The sequence below is a fragment of the Mytilus galloprovincialis genome, chromosome 8, assembly GCF_965363235.1.
Source record: "Mytilus galloprovincialis chromosome 8, xbMytGall1.hap1.1, whole genome shotgun sequence".
In the NCBI taxonomy this organism is placed as follows: Eukaryota; Metazoa; Mollusca; class Bivalvia; order Mytilida; family Mytilidae; genus Mytilus; species Mytilus galloprovincialis.
Window position 1 is genome coordinate 24,794,460 of NC_134845.1, and position 24,350 is coordinate 24,818,809.

General features: G+C 32.1%; 1 protein-coding gene across 1 annotated transcript in view; it reads right to left on the reverse strand.

Moving 5' to 3' along the window:
* Positions 1-977: 977 nt before the first annotated feature.
* Positions 978-24,350, reverse strand: part of LOC143085385 (uncharacterized) — a 129,796-nt gene continuing 106,423 nt past the window's right edge. The window contains exons 43-54 of the mRNA XM_076261684.1: positions 22,597-22,741; positions 21,828-21,949; positions 17,773-17,915; positions 16,062-16,209; positions 10,415-10,618; positions 9,570-9,791; positions 7,966-8,748; positions 6,515-6,727; positions 5,209-5,304; positions 3,797-4,122; positions 3,078-3,276; positions 978-2,341 (exon numbers count right to left, since the gene is read on the reverse strand). Coding sequence (XP_076117799.1) covers positions 2,061-2,341; positions 3,078-3,276; positions 3,797-4,122; positions 5,209-5,304; positions 6,515-6,727; positions 7,966-8,748; positions 9,570-9,791; positions 10,415-10,618; positions 16,062-16,209; positions 17,773-17,915; positions 21,828-21,949; positions 22,597-22,741 — 2,882 coding nt within the window. The 3' untranslated portion in view covers positions 978-2,060. The remainder of the gene's footprint in view (positions 2,342-3,077; positions 3,277-3,796; positions 4,123-5,208; positions 5,305-6,514; positions 6,728-7,965; positions 8,749-9,569; positions 9,792-10,414; positions 10,619-16,061; positions 16,210-17,772; positions 17,916-21,827; positions 21,950-22,596; positions 22,742-24,350) is intronic.

Genomic DNA, 24,350 nt, shown 5'->3' on the forward strand with positions numbered 1-24,350 from the left:
AGTTCCTTTTGGCACATACGTGCTGTCCTTGTTCATTGTTCATGCTTAAGCTGTACATTTTTAAAAAGTAAGTTATTTTTTAAATCCAAAATGATTAGTATAACAATTTGGTAAGAATAATCAATGCACAGCAAATAGGATAAATCAGACCACCCTGATCTCATTTCATGGATCAGTAATTAACGTTGACTTTTCGTTGTTAGGTCCAATTCTCATTTACTATAATCATTTGGTGTATATGGTTGGTTGCAAGATTTTAGATTCAAAATTTCCAGTTATTTCCTTTGATTTTGATTTTTTTGTGATTTTAACTCCACTCTTAAGAACAGCTTTTGGGCTATTTTGTGGTGGTCAGTTTTTTTTTGGTGGAGGAAGCAGGAGTGTACGGAGGAGAAAACCACTGACCTTCGAGAGGAATCCTGAATATCCAAGTCAGTTAAGATTTGAGTCAAGTGCACCCACACGAACTCACAACATCAGTGTTGACTGTCTTGTGATTACAGTAGTAACTACTTAGACCACTCAGCCACCGGGGCCCTCCAGTCATTTGAAATTATTGCATACAAATACTGGTTGAAAACAAACAGGGACTTATTTATAATCAGATACATATTTGGAATGCATATGTTTTCTGATATAATGTATTAGTTACAGTATCAAATTATCCATTAAAGCAAATACTTATGTTCTGCAAATTTTCTACTTGTGCATTTCACACACTAACAAAAAACGTTTCTTACCACAAGAAGTATCCTATGAATGTCCTTTCATATCATATGAACCATCAATTAGGAATTAAAATAGAAGAATGTCAACTTTCTTCAGTTTTCTGGATCTTATATCATAATAAATGAAATAAAATATGTGCTGGCAGCTTCAATCCATAAGCAAACTAAGGAGGTTAATAATTCCTACTAGCAGTTAAAAAATTAACAACTGACAAATCAATGATATTCCAGTAATTTCCATAAAAACACTTTTCCAACATTTTATATTTTTAATGGAACTTTAAAAAACAGTTAAACTTCCCTTGGTCAGGTAAAAGTCTCATTTGTTAACAAATATATACAAGTTTTATACAAAATCATTATAGTATAGACAAAAAGTAATTGTGAAATGCATTTTCACAATACACTTTAAAAACATAATTGATTAAAAAAATATACAATTTGTAATTAATTTTTATCAGGCACCACAAAAGGGTTGTTATCTTACCGTACCAAGAAAGCTACAATTTAAAAATTAATAAATAAAATTCCAAACAATTCTGTCTGCTAAGTTACTAAAGTTAAAGTTTTTTTAAAGACAAGAACTACATTTTGCTGTCATATTTTCCATAGTCAAAATTGATATTTATCACTCATGCATTTTTTTGCTGAAATTATTCAGAATCCCCCCTAGATCCACGACTGCAACAAATGTCATCTGCATCCATTTCCACATTAATTTGGATATATATTTCAGAAAGGTTTACACCACTTAAAAACATAGCACAACAACTGAATAGTTATATCAAAATCTTAATATACTATTTACATTAAACAGTTTTAAAGTCGTATTTTTTACAAAAATAAATTAATCCAATTGAAAAATAAAATAAAAACAACTGACCGTTATCAATGGTAGTGCAAGTATGAAGGGAAAAAAACAATCACAGATGTATATACAAATAAAATCAACAACTGTATAAATAATATAAATATACTCTAGTAGACATAAACATAGATATAAGATAACAATGGACGGTAACAGTTCAAACATAGATGTCTTGTATGTTTGACCTCAAAAGCTTACCCTAATTGATGATGTGAATTTCAGAATAGGCCATGACTCACATTGCAAGGAGACAAAATTCACTGTATCTACTACAAATTTGGTATTTCTGAAGAAAATATGTTCAAATCTCTAGTTAAGTTTTATTCAACATAACAATTTTTTTTCTACAAACTCTATTAAGACATAGACTGTCACAAAATATGGGTTTCCAGGTCTCTTATAAATACATGTATATGCCAGATATATCATAAAATGTCAAGTGACTTGGGTAGTTAAGTCAAAGTTCATGGAAGAATAAATTGGCCAACTTTTACTGCTGAATGTCCGCCAATTGACACAGCTTTCACTGTTACATGGACTGGCAACCCTGTGGAAGCTGACACTGAGGCTGGTATGCCAAATGTTATACTAGTATTACTGGTTTCTTGCCACTGTATTATGTTTACACCTGATTGAGCAGAGCCAGAAGACACTTCATAGAACAGGGCATCATCACTGCTAAATATGGTGTCCCATGATACAACTACTTTGTTATCAATCCAGCTGAGGCCCAGGTTCTTTGAGTCTAAAAATAGATGCAATTTGTTTTAGTTAGGCTGAAATGATAAATATTAAAACAATACAAACAAGAATGTGTCCATAGTAAACGGATGCCCCACTCGCACTATCAATTTCTATAATCAGTGGACCGTGAAATTGGGGTAAAAACTCTAATTTGGCAATAAAATTAGAAAGATCATATCATAGAGAATACGTGTACAAAGTTTCAAGTTAATTAGAGGTTAGACTATTGTTTCAGATAAGGTTAAAGGTTGGTACCTATTTAATAGCTTATTTGGCCTTTTATAACTTTTTTGGATTCGAGCATCACTGATGAGTCTTTTGTAGACAAAACATGCGTCTGGCGTAAATACAAAATTTAATCCTGGTATCTATGATGAGTTTATTTAAACGTTTAAACCAGCTGCATTTGATTGCTCCTATCCTAAGTCAGGAACCTGATGTTCAGTTGTTGTGGTCGACAAGTGTTCCTTGTTTCTCATTTTTTATATACCTAAGAATGTTGGTTTTCCGACTTGAATGGTTCTATAATAGTTATTTTTATGGCCTTTTTTTATAGCTTGCTGTTCAGTGTGAGCCAACGCTCTGTGTTAAGACCATACTTTGACCTATAATTGGTTTACTTTTACAAATTGTGACTTGGATGGAGAGTTGTCTCATTGGCACTCATACCACATCTTCCTATATCTATATACAGGTAATGAAGGTAATATAAGTGCAATAAGTTAACAGTTACTTACTATCAACTGTGGGTACTGATGTATCTACTGTTGAATTGGCTTTCACTTTGTTACTGATTTTAAACAGTTTATTGACAGCTTGAACAGAGAAGTCATATGATCCTTCTGTTAATGTCGTGTCAGTAAAATGTGCATACAGAACATCTTGTACATCAGCAAAGAACATCATCTCTGACAAGCCATCCTTGTTGTAAAATACCTAAAATAGAAACCTATCTATGTATCAACATGACTTTTAAATATTACTCATATCATCAAAATGATTTCCCACTTGAGTGCAGTAACCATCAAAATTTATTGCCACAATCACAATTATTTCTCACATAAAGCTCAACAACCGCTAAAAACTTGTCACCACTGCTGTCTCCCACAATAAAACTTCAAAATTTGTATTACCATTTAAACACACTGGAGACTACCTTTTTTTTTAGAACATTTTGTTAGACTGGTCAAAAATAATCATTAAAAAATAAAGGAATCACTTAGGAATAACACTGCACAACCACAGGCTTATTACTATAGACCTAGAATTAAGATATGATCTTCTTGTTTACATCAGCCTTAAACCAAAAAAGTAACTACAAATTTAAAAATAAAAAGTGTATAACTTGATTCTGTAAAAAAGAAATGACAAGAGGAAGTTTTAAAAAAGTATGTGTAAAACTTCAATAGTTATCAAAGGAACCAGGCCCACAATTAAATATGCCAGTCAACTGTACCTTGAATCTTTCAACACCTATATCATCAGCAAATCCTGTCCACTTGAGTCTTATATTGTCTGTGACACCTTGATTATTGATTTGTGGAGTGTACTCTGTCATGGATAGAGGCATGGTTTCTACTACTGCTGAGGCTATAGAGGGAGGCTGGTTAGATATCTTTACTCCATTGGCAGACATAGTAGAAATTAGTCCAGCATTATTTTCACAAGTCAGAGTGGTATAAATTGTTCTCCCTATCAGTACATTGTAAGGAAATTCTTTGTATGCAGACAAAGCTGTGACCACTGTGTATGGTAATAACTCAATTCCACCAGGCTGGTAACCTACAAAAAAAACAGATTAATGAGTCAATTTTTGTATATATCTTTTCATAAATAATTACACAGAAACTTGATGTTGACAAATGAATCATGAGTCAAGGTAAGATAAACCCTATAAAATAATAAAAATTACTGTGGATTCATTATTTTTGGTGGGGTACCAATTTTTAGATAAACCATGAATTAAGGTCCAACAAATTACAAATCTTCTATAAGATTGTATGCAGACATTGACAAATCCACAAAATCAAATATCCACAAAAATGCAAGTTTTTCCTCAATCCACAAAATTGGTATCCACGAAAATAAATGAATCCACAGTACACTTATTATCTATCGATCCACTAGACGTATGTTTAGTTTTAATTACATAAAACTGTGCTTGGAATCTATGAAACTAACCTAACACAAAATCATAACAATGAAATATTAACATAAACATTAAAATAAATGTGAACATATCAGATATCAGATTTTCTAAATAAGTCCAAATATCCCTAAAGGCATACATATGACCAATTCTAGATCTTTAAAGATGCTAGATCTACTATTCCAGATATCTACTGTCTCCCTGGTGACCTTTGACTCATTCTTAAGATATCAAATACTGAATCCACAATTCTACAAATATCTACTCCTATACTTAGGTATAAAATTTTATTCAAGATATAAATATTGGATCTTGTAACTAATATTTCAGTAGTCTTACCCACAGCCCATTTACAGAACAAGATACCAGATTCTGGATCTTCGTATTCCCAGTTTGCTAGTTAGTAAAGTCTTATCTACAGCTCATTTACAGAACAGGATACCAGATTCTGGATCTTCGTAGTCCCAGTTTGCTATTTAGTAAAGTCTTTCCTACAGCCCATTTACAGAACAAGATACCAGATTCTGAATCTTTGTAGTCCCAGTTTGCTACTTAGTAAAGTCTTACCTCCAGTTCATTTACAGAACAAGATACCAGATTCTGGATCTTCCTAGTCCCAGTTAGCTACTTAGTAAAGTCTTACCTACAGCCCATTTACAGAACAGGATACCAGATTCTGGATCTTCCTAGTCCCAGTTTGCTACTTAGTAAAGTCTTACCTACAGCCCATTTACAGAACAGGATACCAGATTCTGGATCTTCGTAGTCCCAGTTTGCTACTACTTCGTTAAATTCCCAAGCATCTTCATCTCCGCCTGCAATTACAATTGGTTTCCATTTAAAATATTATTATCTTAAATTCTGTGTTGTTACTATTGCTGTCTTTTATTGTACACTCTTTTTTTTTTTAGAACAGTGCTTTATTGGTTGTTGGTGTGGGTTTTGTTACTGTCCAAAATCTCGTAATTTCTTACATTTTCTCCAAGAAAACAGGCAAGATTTACACAGTATTTTTTGTTGGATAGGTGCAAATTGGGTACTGTGACAATATATATACCAGCTACACTAATTTGATTGTAAATACTTCATACACTTGTCCAAAATAATATGACCATTTAAAAACAAGTATATTAAATAAAACAAAATTTGACTTATTTGTAGATCCTTTTTTTTTAATTCATGTTTGTAACTATCTAAAATGATTTTCGAATTAGTAGATACAGTAAACAAACAAAAAATTGTTTCAGGGCAATAACTCCTAAAAAAAGTTGTTTGACATTTTTGATGTCATAATATATCTCATCATTCTGAAATTTTTTGCCACCGTCATTTTTTTTCCCATTTTTAACGGTTTTGGTGATATTATCATTTTAGTCCATGTTCTATTTTCAGCCATGTCAGCCATGTTAGTTGGCAGGCAGGGTCATCAGACAAATTTTTAAATTAGTTCCCCAAATGTTGTTTGTGACCAATTTTGGTTCATATCAGAGCAGAAGTTTCAGAAGAGAAGATTTTTGTAAAGTTTACTATGGACGCTGATGTACTAGTTCTACTGCAGATGCGGACATAAAGTGATGAGACTAGCTCACTTGACCTTTTGAACACTACAAGGAGATAATTCTGTAAAATCAGCTAAACATTTTAATTACATTGTGTTGTTAAGGGAATATTAAGCTTCTCAATGATCAAAATCAGTGTTTGTCAAACTGCTATATAACCAGTGTAATTTTTCTGATAAAAAGGTTGGTTCAAATTTTTTCAAATTTTTATATTTTTGTCAAAGGGTCAACATGGTCAAAATAAATACTTTGTCAAAATTTTATGAAAATTAAACGAGCCAAAATAATTTTAGTGAAGGTGTTGGGTACCACCTTAAGTTAAAAGGAGTTAAAAGATATTATTGCTATTGAGATACCTATCCAACAAATATGTTTTTTTTTCTCTTATTTCTTCATTTTTTTCAGAATGTTCAAAACATAAAATCTATAAAATTAATATACATGGTATTGTGATATATTTGTTTACCTAATCCATCATTGACGAATTTGATGTCAGGTGGTGTCAGATCTACTAGTATTGGATCAGAGTAAGAAATTCCTCTCAGGTCTGCCCCGTTTGTAGCTATAGCTGTGATATAAATATATGTGTTGTGTACCAGGGTCACATTGTTATTAAACCCAAAGTTCATCAATCCTACACTTCTGAATGGCTGTATTTGTGTTCCACCAGATGCATAACCTAAAAAATAATATATAAAATTCATAGATTTATATGTAGGACTCAAATCGATATAGGGTTCCAGATTTGTGGTAGATTCCGAATCTATGGTGATGTACTTGAATGTACTTGCCAAATATAACAATAAGATATAATCATATTGTAATTATTGTTAGCAATGGCCGTCATGTTGCATATTGATGACAAATTTATTTGATATAAGGTCAATCTACAGAAAAATTGCTAATCTAGCCCAGAGATAAAACAAGAGTGCACACACTGAAATGTCTCGCCTGCTTTAATAATCATTGATATTATGTTGATAGTCCTAAATATAAAGCTTTATTACAACTGTCCAATAAACTCAACATTGATCAATGAATCATGAAAATGAGGTCAAGGTCAGATGAACCATGCCAGGCAGACATGTAAAGCTAACAATTCTTCCATACAACTAATATAGTTGACCTTATGCTTATAAATTAAGAGAAACAGACCAAAACACAAATACTTAACACTTAGCAATGAACCTTGAAAATTAGGTCAGGGTCAAATAAAACCCTCGGGACTAACATATAGATCATTAAATATTTCCATACACCAAATATAGTTGACCCATTGCATATAGTATTAGAAAAATAGGACAAAACTCAAAAAATTACAGTCCTTCCATACACCGAATATACTAGACATATTGCTTATAGAATCTGAGATACAGACTTGACCACCAAAAATTAACCTTGTTCACTGATCCATGAAATGAGGTTGAGGTCAAGTGAAAACTGTCTGATGGGCATGAGGACCTTGCAAGGTATGCACATACCAAATATAGTTATCCTTTTACTTATAATAAGAGAGAATTTAACATTACAAAAAATCTTAACTTTTTTTTCAAGTAGTCACTGAACCATGAAAATGAGGTCAAGGACATTGAACATGTGACTGACAGAAAATTCGCAACATGAGGCATCTATATACAAAGTATGAAGCATCCAGGTTTTACACCTTCTAAAATATAAAGCTTTTAAGAAGTTAGCTAACGCCGCCGCCGGATCACTATCCCTATGTCGAGCTTTCTGCAACAAAAGTTGCAGGCGCGTCAAAAAAACTTTTATGTGTAGGTCATTTTGCAATTTGACTTGACAATTTATCTTAAAGGCATCTCACCATCTGGTTCTCAAGTGCTAACAATGGAAAGTGTATAGACAAAGTCCACTTAAAATTATAGAAAAACTTCATTAAAAAAATTAAAAAATTACCTATCGCCCAGCTATAATCTATGACTGGAGATTCTGGATCAGCAAAACTCCATGATCCGTGTATGGAACTCCATTCATGTAAATATACCACATGACCAATCACGTGACCACCGGGTGATGCAGTTGTCAAATTCACCTTCTGTACAGATAGATTATCTATAAATATCCCTGTAGTCATGTCCATACTACCAATAGTGATATTAACCTCGTTATTTGTAGCTTTGAAATAGAAGGTGTGAGCATGCCAGGAAATTTCCGCCCTACTTTTGCCCTCTCCATGTCCATCATGGCGATATGGTTTTGTATATATCAGGAAAACTTGTTTGTCATCACCAAGTTGTATGAATCCTTCCTTGTTTGCTCCTACAGAATCTGTTATGGGTAAATGACTAGAGTAAAATGAAATCTTGTAAAAACATCCAGCCTTGATTTCAACAAGATTTTGCTGAACATTTCCTCTGATGAACAGAAAAGACTGTCCGTCTTTAGCTAAATTTACTTGAGATGATATAACAGCCATGCATGTTGATACATCTGGTATCCATGACAATGGGTGGTAACTACTAGAAATCAAACAAATATCTGTAGTACTAACATTTTCCCATGAGACTAGATCACCACTCGTGTCCTCAAATGAAGGATTGTCAACCATATTATCATCAATATGAATAAATTTCTCTGAAACAGGAGGTGTTTTATCTACTATGGCACCATCTGATATGACTATAGATGACATTCTTCCTACATTATCTACAGCATAGACCTTGTTGTATATTTTTGTACCTGTAAAATACAATGATTGTTGTCAATCATAAGTCAATCTTATGAAAACAAATTTTTAGTTCTGAAAAAGTTCAACTAAATTTGAATGAAAATAACAGACATGTCAAACCAAATCAAAGTGTCTTGGCTACTACAGTTTCTTAATTCACTCAAGGTTAACTGACACCTAACAAATTAACATCAAGGTCAAATGAAAGAGATAGAGAGAGAAACCATATAAAGGTAAAGTAGCCATTTTTAAATTATTTTAACATATATTTTATATATTAACATCTGTCAAATTGAAGCTTTTAATATTTTGTTTTAAACTTTCTTCTATCTTTATAAGAAAGAGACCACATTTTGAACTAGGAACTTGTCATATTCAGTAATGACATGGATATTAACATCTATACATTACCACAAGGCCGTCAACAATGAGCAAAATACATATGGTATAGTCAGCTATAAAATGCCCTGTCATGACAAAATATCAACCATCCGAACCAGAAAAAGGCTTGATTCATGCTACAACAGTTGACAAAAAGCAAATCTGACAGACAGCAACCAACAACAATTACTAAACATTCCTAAGTGCGGACTCTTGACTTGGTACGGACACGTTTGCAAATGCTCATCCCTTTAAAGAGACTGTTTTATAAATCTCTTCTATGCTCATTTAAAAGTAGGATTTTTTTCACTGTGATGAAGACCCATTAGTGACCTTCTGTTGTTATCTGCTCTGTGGCCGAGTTGTTGTCTCTTTGACTCAATCCCCATTTCCATTCTGAATCATATGAATTAAAAGTCTTGCATTTATTGCTTTAGGATAAGTGACCTACCATGGGGAATATCTGTTGATAGATTACGAGAAACAGAAACATGAAGTCCAACATTAGTCCATGGTAAAATATCACATTCTGATTGGTCATAATTTTTATGAACAAATGTTGTCAACCCCACACACCATCGGTATGACTGAATACCAGACTCTGTGTCTATAAATCCATGCCAATGGGCTTCCACTATGTCCGAAGAGTTCTTATATTCTACATCCTGTCCTCCTGTTTTGAAAATAAACAAAACATAAAGTTTACTTATATAGCTAGAAATCTAAAGGCAATTTATATACATCTACAAATTTAATTAAAGGATGGGACATTGAATAATTAAGACATAGTTTTCTCAATTTTATATATATCAAATGCATATTTTTATGGTTGACAGATTATGATACTGCTTTGAATGGTACTTTAGTTTTCATCTGAAAACCAACAAACCTCACTTTTTACTACAATTAAGGGTATAAATATTAAACTGTAACTATCAAGACCTGAAAATTTTACTTTGACCGACATAAAAGCTTATAATTTTTATTCAAAATCATATGTAAAATGACAGTTCCACATCAGGTCTTTAGATCATTTTAATGTCACAAACAGAAGCATTATGCTGTAAGTCTGAGTATCCACAAACACCTAAGAATGTGGATGGTATTGACCAATCTCCGTTTTTTTTTTTTTATGAATGAGTTAAACTGGTTGACCCGAGGTCATTTGGCGGAAATGAGATACTTGAATATAAAATTGGTTATTACTGTGACATAATATCATAAGCATTGAAACATAAGAAATGAATGGGGAAAATACATGGATTTGAAAGTTGTTTATAAGAACAATAAACATACCTAATCCATCATATACAATCCCAGCTGATGGGTCTACATGATCTACAATGAATCCATCTGACGTAGACGTAGTGTGAACACCAGCATAGTTATAAGCTATCACGTTAGAATAATATTTAATTCCCGGTGATAAGTTTACTCTAGACATGTTGAATCCTTCTGCTGTCCCATCCAAATCCGTGGGTATGGTCATAATGTCATATCCTTTAAGAAAAGAGAGAAATAGTATTTGAGAGAAAGCTATATTTTAATAACTCAACAATCGCAACATGACAACACATTGCTTTATCTGATCAGAAATCTGTGAAGGAATCCAAATCCTTAGTAGAAATTACACAAGACCCGAAACGGTTGGAAGATAGACCTAGATCCAATTCTTCTGATTTCTGGAAAAAATACAGCAAAAGATACCAACATAAGAGTAACATCAATATGTTGTCTAAATAAACAGCTGTGCCATGAGCACATGATACGTCCGACGTCTTGTGTGGAAGTTTTATGCAATAATCATAAATAGTTTCTGAGGAAGTTTTAAGCAATAACCATTTATTGTTTTTGAGACATGGCGGGACATGTGAAACCCCCCCCCACCCTGTTTTTTTTTTACAAATACATGTATCACTAAAATAAAATTTTGAATCAAACCAAAATGTATACAGATCTTTAAATTAGTATAACAAAGAAGTGTGTACAGTTTCAAGCAATAATCATAAATTGTTTTTGAGATACGGCGCGACATGTAAAAAAAACCCTCCCCTTTTTTACAAAATACTCAATAACTCAAAAATAAAATTTTGAGTCATCACCAAAAAGTATACAGATTTTTAGATTAATATAACAAAAAAGTGTGTAAAGTTTTAAGCAATAATCATAAATCGCTTTTGAGATACGGCACAACATGTAAAAAACCCTCCCCATTTTTTACAAAATACTCAATAACTCAAAAATGAAATTTTGAATCATCACCAAAAAGTATACAGATCTTTAGATTAATATAACAAAGAAGTGTGTAAAGTTTGAAGCAATAATCAAAAATCGTTTTTGAGATATAGCGCGACATGTAAAAAAAACCTCCCACTTTTTTACAAACTACTCAAAAACTCAACTAGAGGCTCTAAAGAGCCTGTGTCGCTCACCTTGGTCAATGTGAATATTAAACAAAGGAAGCAGATGGATTCATGACAAAATTGTGTTTTGGTGATGGTGATGTGTTTGTTACTTTACTGAACATTCTTGCTGCTTACAATTATCTCTATCCATAATGAACTTGGCCAAGTAGTTTCAGTGGAAAATGTTAGTAAAAATTTACAAATTTTATGAAAATTGTTAAAAATTAACTATAAAGGACAATAACTCCTTAGGGGGTCAATTGACCATTTCAGTCATGTTGACTTATTTGTAAATCTTACTTTGCTGTACATTATTGCTGTTTACAGTTTATCTCTATCTATAATAATATTCAAGATTATAACCCAAAACAGTAAAATTTCCTTAAAATTACCAATTTAGGGGCAGCAACCCAACAACGGGTTGTCCGATTCATCTTAAAATTTCCGGGCAGATAGAACTTGACCTGATAAACAAATATACCCTGTGTCAGATTTGCTCTTAATGCTTTGGTTTTTGAGTCATAAACCAAAAACTGCATTTTACCCCTATGTTCTATTTTTAGCCATGGCGGCCATCTTGGTTGGTTGACCGGGTCACGCCACACATTTTTAAAACTAGATACCCCAAAGATGGTTGTGGCCAAGTTTGGATTAATTTGGCCCAGTAGTTTCAGAGGAGAAGATTTTTGTAAAAGATTACTTATATTTATGAAAAATGGTTAAAAATTGACTATAAAGGGCAATAACTCCTAAAGGGGTCAACTGACCATTTCGGTCATGTTGACTTATTTGTAAATCTAACTTTGCCGAACATTATTGCTGTTTACAATTTATCTCTATCTATAATAATATTCAAGATAATAACCAAAAACAGCAAAATTTCCTCAAAATGACCATTTCAGGGGCAGCAACCCAACAACGGGTTGACCGATTCATCTGAAAATTTCAGGGCAGATAGATCTTGACCTGATAAACATATTTACCCCATGTCAGATTTCCTCTAAATGCTTTGGTTTTTGAGTTATAAGCCAAAAACTGCATTTTACCCCTATGTTCTATTTTTAGCCGTGGCGGCCATCTTGGTTGGTTGACCGGGTCACGCCACACATTTTTTAAACTAAATACCCCAATGATGATTGTGGCCAAGTTTGGTTCAATTTGGCCCAGTAGTTTCAGAGAAGAAGATTTTTGTAAAAGTTAACGACGCCGGACGCCGGACAACGGACGACAGACGACGGACGACGGACGCCGGACGCAAAGTGATGGGAAAAGCTCACTTGGCCCTTCGGGCCAGGTGAGCTAAAAATGGTTAAACATTGACTATAAAGGGCAATAACTCCTAAAGGGGTCATTTGACCATTTCGGTCAGTGTGACTTATTTGTAAATCTTACTTTGCTGAACATTATTGCTGTTTACAGTTTATCTCTATCTATAATAATATTCAAGATAATAACCAAAAACAGTAAAATTTCCTTAAAATTACCAATTTAGGGGCAACAACCCAACAACGGGTTGTCCGATTCATCTGAAAATTTCAGGGAAGATAGAACTTGACCTGATAAACAAATATACCCTGTGTCAGATTTGCTCTTAATGCTTTGGTTTTTGAGTCATAAACCAAAAACTGCATTTTACCCCTATGTTCTATTTTTAGCCATGGCGGCCATCTTGGTTGGAAGGCCAAGTCACCGGACACAATTTTTAAACTAGATACCCCAAAGATGATTGTGGCCAAGTTTGAATTAATTTGGCCCAGTAGTTTCAGAGGAGAAGATTTTTGTAAAAGATTACTAAGATTTACGAAACATGGGTTAAAAATTGACGATAAAGGGCAATAACTCCTAAAGGGGTCAACTGACCATTTCGGTCAGTTTGACTTATTTGTAAATCTTACTTTGCTGAACATTATTGCTGTTTACAGTTTATCTCTATCTATAATAATATTAAAGATAATAATAACAAAAAACAGTAAAATTTCCTTTAAATTACCAATTTATGGGCAGCAACCCAACAACAGGTTGTCCTATTCATCTGAAACTTTCAGGGCAGATAGACCTTGACCTGATAAACAAATAAACCTGTGTCAGATTTGCTCTAAATGCTTTGGTTTTTGAGTTATAAACCAAAAACTGCATTTTACCCCTATGTTCTATTTTTAGCCATGGCAGCCATCTTGGTTGGATGGCCGGGTCACCAGACACATTTTTTTAACTAGATACCCCAAAGATGATTGTGGCCAAGTTTGGATTAATTTGGCCCAGTAGTTTCAGAGCGGAAGATTTTTGTAAAAGATTACTAAGATTTAGGAAAAATGGTTAAACATTGACTATAAAGGGCAATAACTCCTAATTTGACCATTTCGGTCAGTGTGACTTATTTGTAAATCTTACTTTGCTGAACATTATTGCTGTTTACAGTTTATCTCTATCTATAATAATATTCAAGATAATAACCAAAAACAGTAAAATTTCCTTAAAATTACCAATTTAGGGGCAACAACCCAACAACGGGTTGTCCGATTCATCTGAAAATTTCAGGGAAGATAGAACTTGACCTGATAAACAAATATACCCTGCGTCAGATTTGCTCTTAATGCTTTGGTTTTTGAGTCATAAACCAAAAACTGCATTTTACCCCTATGTTCTATTTTTAGCCATGGCGGCCATCTTGGTTGGAAGGCCAAGTCACCGGACACAATTTTTAAACTAGATACCCCAAAGATGATTGTGGCCAAGTTTGGATTAATTTGGCCCAGTAGTTTCAGAGGAGAAGATTTTTGTAAAAGATTACTAAGATTTACGAAACATGGGTTAAAAATTGACGATAAAGGGCAATAACTCCTAAAGGGGTCAACTGACCTTTTCAGTCATGTTGACTTATTTGTAAATCTTACTTTGCTGAACATTATTGCTGTTTACAGTTTATCTCTATCTATAATAATGTTCAAGATAATAACCAAAAACAGCAAAATTTCCTTAAAATTACCAATTCAGGGGCAGCAACCCAACAACGGGTTCTCCGATTCATCTGAAACTTTCAGGGCAGATAGATCTTGACCTGATAAATAATTTTACCCCCATGTCAGATTTGCTCTAAATGCTTTGGTTTTTGAGTTATAAGCCAAAAACTGCATTTTACCCCTATGTTCTATTTTTAGACGTGGCGGCCATCTTGGTTGGTTGGCTGGGTCACAGGATACATTTTTTAAACTAAATACCCCAATGATGATTGTGGCCAAGTTTGGTTTAATTTGGCCGAGTAGTTTCAGAGGAGAAGATTTTTGTAAAAGTTAACGATGCAGGACGACGCCGGACGCCGGACGCAAAGTGATGGGAAAAGCTCACTTGGCCCTTCGGGCCAGGTGAGCTAAAAATGAAATTTTATATCATCACCAAAAATTATACAGATATTAAGATTAATATAACTAAGAAGTGTGCAAAGTTTTAAGCAATAATCAAGAAACATTTTTGAGATACGGTACGACATGTGAAAAAAAACACACCCCTGTTTTAGTTAAAAAGTGCCGTAACTCAAAAAGTTTAAATCTTATTTTCACCAAAAAGTATACAGATCATTTGACCATCATAAGAAACAACTATAATAAGTTTCATTAAATTTGGGTAAGTCGTTCTCAAGTTACGGTGCGACATGTTTACGCCGGACAGACGGACAGACAGACAGACAGACAGACAGACACAGAACATTTGTATACCATAATACGTCCCGTCAAAATTTTGACGGGCATATAAAAATTGGAACTTCCTAGATGTGTATTATTCATATTAATTTAAAATGAATACGAAAGGTTAAATAGCTATTATAAACTCTACTTAAGTTGCCTTATGGGAAAAACTTTGATATGATTCTTATACTTATGTACTTGTTTTGAGAATACACCTTATCACTATTTGTCTGCCATTACTGGACATCACACAGGTTCCTGTAAAATTTTGAAGTCATAATACAAATGATTTGATGCCACAATGGAAAAGTGATTGTTGTATGAAGTCAATAGTTCAAGCGTGACAGATTCCCGGGTCAGTCTGGAATAGCAATAAGGTGTATAAGACTAGCCAGTAAATTCATATACTGTAAATTCAGAAATCATATTGTATGCATTTATCATTGTGATTTTTTTATGAATGGACAATATAGCAAATCTAATTATTACAATTTTTGGAACATCTACAATAAGATATATTATATGTATAAAATATAAGAATGCTAGTTCTTGTTATTGTGATACTCAACCAGTTGCATTATCCACAATAATAAAACCCTTGTAATAATTTCTGAATTTTCAGTATGTCCAAATATATGTCCAAAACTAATCTAGTCAATATCAACATGATCATTGAAATATTAGTCTGACAACATGGATTCTATATAGAAAGCTGATGTACATGTGTATATAGTAAAAGGTGCTTACTGATAGTCTAAACCATCAATATTCAAAATTATATTGTGTCATACCCAAGAAATTCTACTTATAATTGTTGGATGCAAGATGCACTGAACAAACTTATTATATACTTACCACCAGGAAATGAACTAATATAAAGTTTATATTCCTTAATTGTGGCTGCAGCATTCAGGAATTTGTCCTTCCACATAAATGTAATAGGTCTCCCTATTCTCATATAGTCAGCATCCTTTACATTGGTATTCAAAACTTTTTCTATCACCTATATATATATGAAAGTAGAAATTGATTACTTTTATGAAATCAATGACATGAGGAAGTCAATGGGATAAAGTAGAATGTTCCTATTCTTATTATTGGTCAGTATACATTATTTACACAATTAAAACCGGAGTTATTTTCCTTTAGATTAATAACTATCAACGTTCTAATTAGTTTCTGTATCCCTTGGATGGATCTTACTTTTATGTGTGAGGGAAATAAGTCATTACACTTCAAGTGTTGGCAGGGAGGCTAATACTTAGAGCTAGGATTATCCACATTATTCAATTGTAAATATAACTAAATTTTTTAAGATAGTACCTAACACTACAGGGAGATAACTCTGTAAAGTCAGTAAAACGCTTTAATCACTTTGTATTGTAAAGAAAATATTAAGCTTCTCAACAATCAAAATTAGTGTTTGACAAACTGCTATGTATCCAACGAATTTTTTCCGAGAAAGTGATTGGTTCATTTGTTTTGAAATTTTAATATTTTTTTCAAAGGGTTGAAGCAAATATTGTGTAAAATTTTATATAAAAATTAAACGAGCCAAATAAATTAAAGTCAAGGTGTTGGGTACCACCTTAAATGAAGAACAGCAATAAAAGAGCTGTTCCTTTGCCTTTTGTATGTTTTTTTCTGTGCATATACTAATTTTGTGTCATGGATGGATAAGCCATATCCTTTGTATTTCTATTAAGGTGGTACCTAACACTACAGGGAGATAACTCTGTAAAATCAGCTAAACGTTTTAATTAGGTTGTGTTGTTAAGGGAATATTAAGCTTCTCAATGATCAAAATCAGTGTTTGTCAAACTGCCATATAACCAGTGTAATTTTTCTGATAAAAAGGTTGGTTCAAATTTTTTGAAATTTTTATATTTTTGTCAAAGGGTCAAAGTAAATACTTTGTCAAAATTTCATGAAAATTAAACGAGCCAAATTAATTTTAGTGAAGGTGTTGGGTACCACCTTAAGTACCTCGGTCTGATAAAAGACCTTTTTTTGCCCTTGAATAGGAACTCATTCAATTTGAGGGGCATGAGATTAAAAGCATAGTCATCAGATGTAATATAACAACAAACAAGAATGTGTCCATAGTACAAAGATGCTCAACTCGTACTTTCATTTCAGTGGATCATGAAAATGGGGTCAATACTTTAATTTGGCATTTAAATTAGAAAGATCAGATCATAGGGAACATGTACACAAGTTTCAAGTTGATTGGACTTCAACTTCATCAAAAACTACCTTGACCCAAAACTTTACCTAAAACTTTAACCTGAGCTTCGCACTATCTTTTACATTGTTCAGTGGACCATGAAATTGGGGTCAATACTTTAATTTGGCATTAAAATTAGAAAGATCATATCATATGGAACATGTGTACTAAGTTTTAAGTTAATTGGACTTCAACTTCATCAAAAACTACCTTGACCAAAAACTTTAACCTGAAGCAGGACGAACGGACGCATGGACAAACGAACGGACGCACAGACCAGAAAACATAATGCCCCTCTACTATATGGTAGGTGGGGCATAAAAATGGTGGAGTACTCACAGCAGTTCCTCTAACTGTTGCTAAACCTGGCATCTGTGTCATCACAACAATACCATCCGTCTTAAATACAGCATACGTGTCAGATGAGTACCATATCCGTACAAACACAGAATATTTAATGGTGTTTTCTAACAACTCTTTATCTGAAGATATAAGCATGTAAAATCTAATTAGGTTGGTCAAAGAGGTGGGTGTTAAGTCAATATTTATAGAACAGATACTGAAAGTATTGTATATATTAAAAACAGTTTCAGTGTTTTCTCATATTATTTCTTACAATTTTTGTTTGACAATTTACAAAGATGCAACATTTCAGACTATAAGTACCTGCTTCAAAAATTCATTGTGGGATTATTGTTTGTGCTTTCATATTATTTTTTTTTGTGTCAGTAACATTCTTATACACAGCAGGCTTACATAAAAATCATTCTTACTACATAAGGGGTATAAAAGCAGCACTTGATAAAAATATTTCAGCTTATACAGTACTTGCAACCTTAGACGTTACTATTTCAGCGATCAGTCAGCGGTCATCGATCAGTCACAGATCAGTCAAGTTCGCGTCAAACTCACGTCAGCAATCCGTCAGACTTATAGTAAAAGTAATTGACTGATCGGACTGATCGGACGGATAGTACCGATCGACCTTGATGACTGATTGAACTTTAATACGTCACATGATAAACTAATACAAATTACGGAATCTTAGTTTCGTTTAATCTAATTAAAATGGCGACTCTTGAAAATCGAACGTTCAATGATACATTTTGTTTATTAATTATTTAGCAAAGTTTTATGAATTGAAATGAAAAGAAATGTACAGATAAAACCTAAATTAGAATATCATCATTAAAGAATGGTCTTTTTCGTTTTATTTAGGTTATATATTTTCAAAACCGGCGAGTTCTAAAACGGTGTCTACATCGCGATTTTTATTTTATTATTTTCCAAACATTCTCGGGAAAAACAAAATGAAAGAATCAGTTATTGAAGAATGTAGTCTATTTTTTTCAATATTTTAAATTTTTGTATCCTTATCATCATAAAATTCTTAAAACAAACTTATCATAATCACGGACTTTCTATATTCTCGTCACAATCGAAGCATTTAAAATAAGAAATTACAAAAATAACTGCTGTATTTTTTAACAAGAAATAGAAATAATTTTAAACAATGCAAACAACATTACATTATATTTTCCTGATCGTCTTTTTTTTAATAAAAAAGATAACTACTCCTAAACAATAAAAAGTTCAAAATCCAATGGTGGTAAACATATATATATTCCTTAAAAAGAAAGAAATCTTGAATAATTCACATTTTCTACAAAAAACATATGGAAATCATTTATAACAACTGATTGCACTTGAAATTACAATATTTCCCAATATGAGAAGAAATATTTGCATTTTTGCCAACACGTACAAAAAAATAATATATCTTTCCTTAAAGCAGAAACATATAATTCTTGTATTATATGTCTCTGCTTAAAGTAAACATAATATATAAGAACAACCAATCCTGATGGACAAAAAGTAATGCAATCATTTATTTTAAGTATTTTAAGTCTCATTACATCTCAATTCTCATTAGAAGACTTGTCTCAAGATGGTAAAATAACTAATTTCAAATAAAATAGTATCATCTTTAATAAAAAGAAGAATAATTTTGGTTATTTTTAACAATGCGAATAAAATTTAAGTATGATTTCGCTGACATTCCTTTAATCATGTTAATTTTATGAACAAAAAAACTATTTTAAACTATAAAAAGTACAAAATCCAATGGCGGTCAATAATTTTCAGTAAAATGAAGAAATATTTGCATTTTAGGTAACGTGTACACAAATTTAATATCTTTTTCCTTAAAGTAAGTATGTTTTATGAAGAACAGCCAATCCTGATGTACAAAAAGTACTGAAATCATATGACGGTTAATAATTTGTATCAAAATAAATCAATAACTGCATTCTTATTCCACAAAAATAAAAGTTTAAGTATTTTTTTTCTCACTATATCTCAATTCTGATTAGAAGACTTGTCTCAAGATGGTAAAAATAACTGATTTCAAATAAAATAGTATCATTTTTAATAAAAAGAAGAATAATTTTGGTTATTTTTAACAATGCGAATAAAATTTTAGTATGATTTCTCTGCCATTCTTTTAATTTTATGAAAAAAAACTATTCTAAACTATAAAAATACAAAAATCCAATGGCGGTCAATAATTTTTAGTAAAATGAAGAAAGATTTGCATTTTAGGCAACGCGTACAAAAATTTAATATCTTTTTCCTTACAGTAAGATTATTTTATGAAGAACAGCCAATCATTATGTACAACAAGTACTGAAATCATATGACAGTTAATAATATGCATCAAAATAAATCAGTAACTACATGCTTATTCCACAAAAATAAAAGTTTAAGTATTTTAATTCTCATTATATCTGAATTCTGATTAGAAGACTTGTCTCAAGATGGTAAAAATAACTAATTTCAAATAAAATAGTATCATTTTTGATAAAAAGAAGAATAATTTTGATTATTTTAAACAATGCGAACAAAATTTTAGTATGATTTTTCTGATATTCTTTTAATTTATGAAAAAAACAACTATTCTAAACTATAAAAAGTACAAAATCCAATGGCGGTCAATAATTTTCAGTAAAATGAGGAACTATTTGCATTTTAGGTAACGCGTACAAAAATTTAATATCTTTTTCCTTAAACTAAGCATATTTTATGAAGAACAGCCAATCCTGATGTACAAAAAGTACTGAAATCATATGACGGTTAATAATTTGTATCACAATAAATCAATAACTGCATTCTTATTCCACAAAAATAAAAGTTTTAGTATTTTTTTTCTCATTATATCTCAATTCTAATTAGAAGACTTGTCTCAAGATGGTAAAAATTACTGATTTCAAATAAAATAGTACAATATTTGATAAAAAGAATATTAATTTTGGTAATTCTAAACAAAGGGATACATGTTTAGAATATGTTTTGGTATTTTGCAAGATGCATGTATATGCTATTTGCTTAGAGTTAATTTTCGGTGCTGCTTTTTATTATTTATTGCATGCTGCATGCCTTGTTTTATTTGTTATTGCATATGTTTTTATATTCGGTGAAAAGCTCATTAGAGCTTATGTTTGTATTGTTTGTCAATATGCCGAATCCAAATAAAGTTTTACTTACTTACTTACTTACTTTACTTACATTCTTTTAATTTCATGAAAAAAACAACCTATTCGAAACTATTAAAAGTTCAAAAACCCAACGGCGGTCAACAATAAACATTTTCGTAGAAATAAGTTCATGTTAACAGAGTCTCTGATGATTATAATATTTGATACGAAAATATTAATCAACACAAACAATTTAACGCTCTGAGCATCTTATTCTGTTAAACTATTTTTACTTTTGTATTGCAACTAATTTTATTACAAATTATAACGTGTAAATTAAGGTGTCTTCGTAGAGGTCCGCGTTCATCGATTGTAAACACTGTGGAGTTCGGTTTACATAAGAATTTTAAATATATAAGTATCCGTCCGTTCCGTGCATAAATTTAATTTACTGATCGATCGGTGACAATTGTCAGGGTAACTCTCACATAGATTATTTGACTTATCTGACGGATCCTATGGGTCACCGATCACCGATCACTCATCGATCAGTCAAACATCCGTCACCGATCATTCACCGATCAGTCAAGTTCACGTCAAACAGTAACGCCTAAGGTTGCAAGTACTGTACCTTGAAAAATGTTACTCATAAAATGTTCATGGCAAACGCAGAAATGTGGGAAAAGAAAAACTCACGATAACAGTGCAGTGTATGGTCATGAAAAAAAACTTTTACATATATTTCAGAAGTTATGAATCATCTAAAAAAATGTCCTCTGCAGTGTTTTATACTCTGTTAGTAAGACTTATTCTCTAGTTCATTATTAGAAAAGCCAAGAAATTGTCACAAAGACGAATAACATACCAAATTTTAATAAAATTTCAAAATTGTCAATAAAGTAAACTGCATATAATGCCTACCTGGTCCAACCGTGAAGATAGTATCCATCAACTGACCAGCATCATGCCAAACCTTCTGCTTGACCGAGTCATATATTCCAATGGGTGTTGCCTCATCTTCGTAACCCACACTCCATTCATACCTTTAGGGGTAAGAAAAAACAAGGATTTATATGTCTGATTGGTGACATTAAAGTGTGGACACAATGATGTAGAAATGTATACAACACAAGTTAACAATATCAGAAAAAATAAAGTTCTACAGTAATACCTCAAGTTTCCGCATCATATGCTACGCCATGAGAGCATGATACACCCGTCAAGATTTCAAAGAATATAGTTCAATAACTTCTCAAAGTCATATCCCCTTTTTTTTATGAATAAAACCCCATAACTGGTAAATGTAATTTCTGAAATTTATAAAAATCAAAAGGGAGCTTAAGTCACTAGATATAAACAATTCACCAAAGTCTAAGGAAAACTGCTTAATTTTTTTTAGCGATAAACTGGAAAATCAACCTTTTTGTAATTAATAAACCCCATAACTCGGAAACATAAAATCTAAAATTTATAAAAATGTCTAACATGTTGACAACAGATAGACAAACTGTATACCATAATACGTCCCATAAACAGGCAAATAAAAACTTAAAAGAAAAAGAATAAAAAAGATTTACACTGTTAAAGTGTAATTCTACTTTTGAGTAAAACTTACAGTTTAACAAAAATATAAAAAAATAAGACAACTACCAATCAGATTTCAAAAGAAATATGGATATTCAAAACTTACCATAAGGGTTTAGAGGGGAACTGTTGAGATATAATCCATGAAGCCCTCAGTACACTGTCCGATGCTGTTACAGCTTGATCGTCCGTAGTATAACCATTTGTGTCCTTTACTAACAATAAGGTGTACTGTGTACCAGAAAATACACCTGAAAAATATAGTGTTCAAGAAAATGCAATGTGTTCTTTGTACTAAAAATGTTTTAGAAAAATACTATATATATAATGGGGCGTTTGACATTTGCGCCAATTTTAAAAATAGTCATTCTTTCATTTGCGCCGATTTTAAATTTACAGTTTAGCACAGGCGAGTAAATACTTGTACTTGTACTTTATACCTTGAAGTTATATTGGTAAAATTTGGTTATATACGTTGTTCACTTATGTTAAAGTTAAGAAAATCCACGCTGTAATTACTTATGTTAAAATGTGAACTCTAAAATGCCCGCTTCAGTACGTAAGCCAGATATAGAAAAGATGGACTTCAATATTGACAATTGCAACAAATATGGAAAGGACGAAATCAGAAGAAGTTATTATATTAGATGTGCTGCCTATAAATACTCGGCAAGAACAGATGTATGATTTCAAAGTATTCCATTTTTATGAATTTCAATGTTGTAAATTTATTTTTAATTCGTTATTTTAGTATAAACAGAGTGCTTTTATCTTAGGTTTTTACTTCTTGATTTTAAAGGATGTGAAAATAGTGCGTTTAAGGGGGTAGACCTTGGTTCAGGGAGATAACTCTATAAATCAGTAATGCGTTTGTAAAAGTCAAGTTTCACCAATGTTTTTTAAGCATTTTCCTGAAACAGAGTGGAAATAATCTATGTTACCTAGAAGCTTAGAAGATATTTATGAAAGTGGTTGACACAAACATACTGGTGATTTTATGAGTTATCTCCCTTAACCTAGGTCTACCTCCTTAAATTCACTTATTCTGCTCGACATCCTACTTCCACCTCCTCGTGGTGAGCACAGGACAACTCTCATATACATTTTATGATTGACAATTCATATCATTTGTACAACTGGCTAACGGAAGAGGTCAGTATTGATAAATGAAAAATAACATTCACCTGTAATTTACCTGTAAAAAAATCGGCGCAAATGAAAAGAAAAATCAGCGCAAATGAAATGCAGATCGGCGCAAATGCAAAACGCCAATATAATGAATAGACACATAAGAAAGTGAATAGAGCTATTTGTGTGCAGCTTTCGTTATAAATTGTTGCATAAATTGTAATCAATTACAACCTAAATAGTAAAAGCAGAGGTGTTGATGAAATTGACAAAGTTGTCTGGATTTCTACAAAATATAGGCCTGGGAAACTGAGTGCAGGCTTCAATAAACTAAATATTCAATTAAAATTGTTTAAATGTAATATGACATATCCTCATCTCATGGGTTTTCAAGCTATTAAAAATGCATTATGTTAAAAGATAAAATTCTTGTCAACCCATTCTATGTTTTCAGTCTAAAACAATTAATGGAAAATTTCTGTTTTTTTTTTTATACATGGAATATCAAAATGTTTGCTATAAATTGTGAAGGTATGAGAAGAAGGCAAATACAAACACTTTTAACGAAAAGGGTATATCGTTCAAACCCTGTTACTGTTTTAACTATGTTTTCTTGTAATATTGGTCATTAATCCTAATTGAAAATTTTGCCATTATAGGGTTTTATGGAATCTATTCCTTTCATCTGCAATCCATTTTTTTTAAAAGATTAAATCTCGAGAAAAAATACAC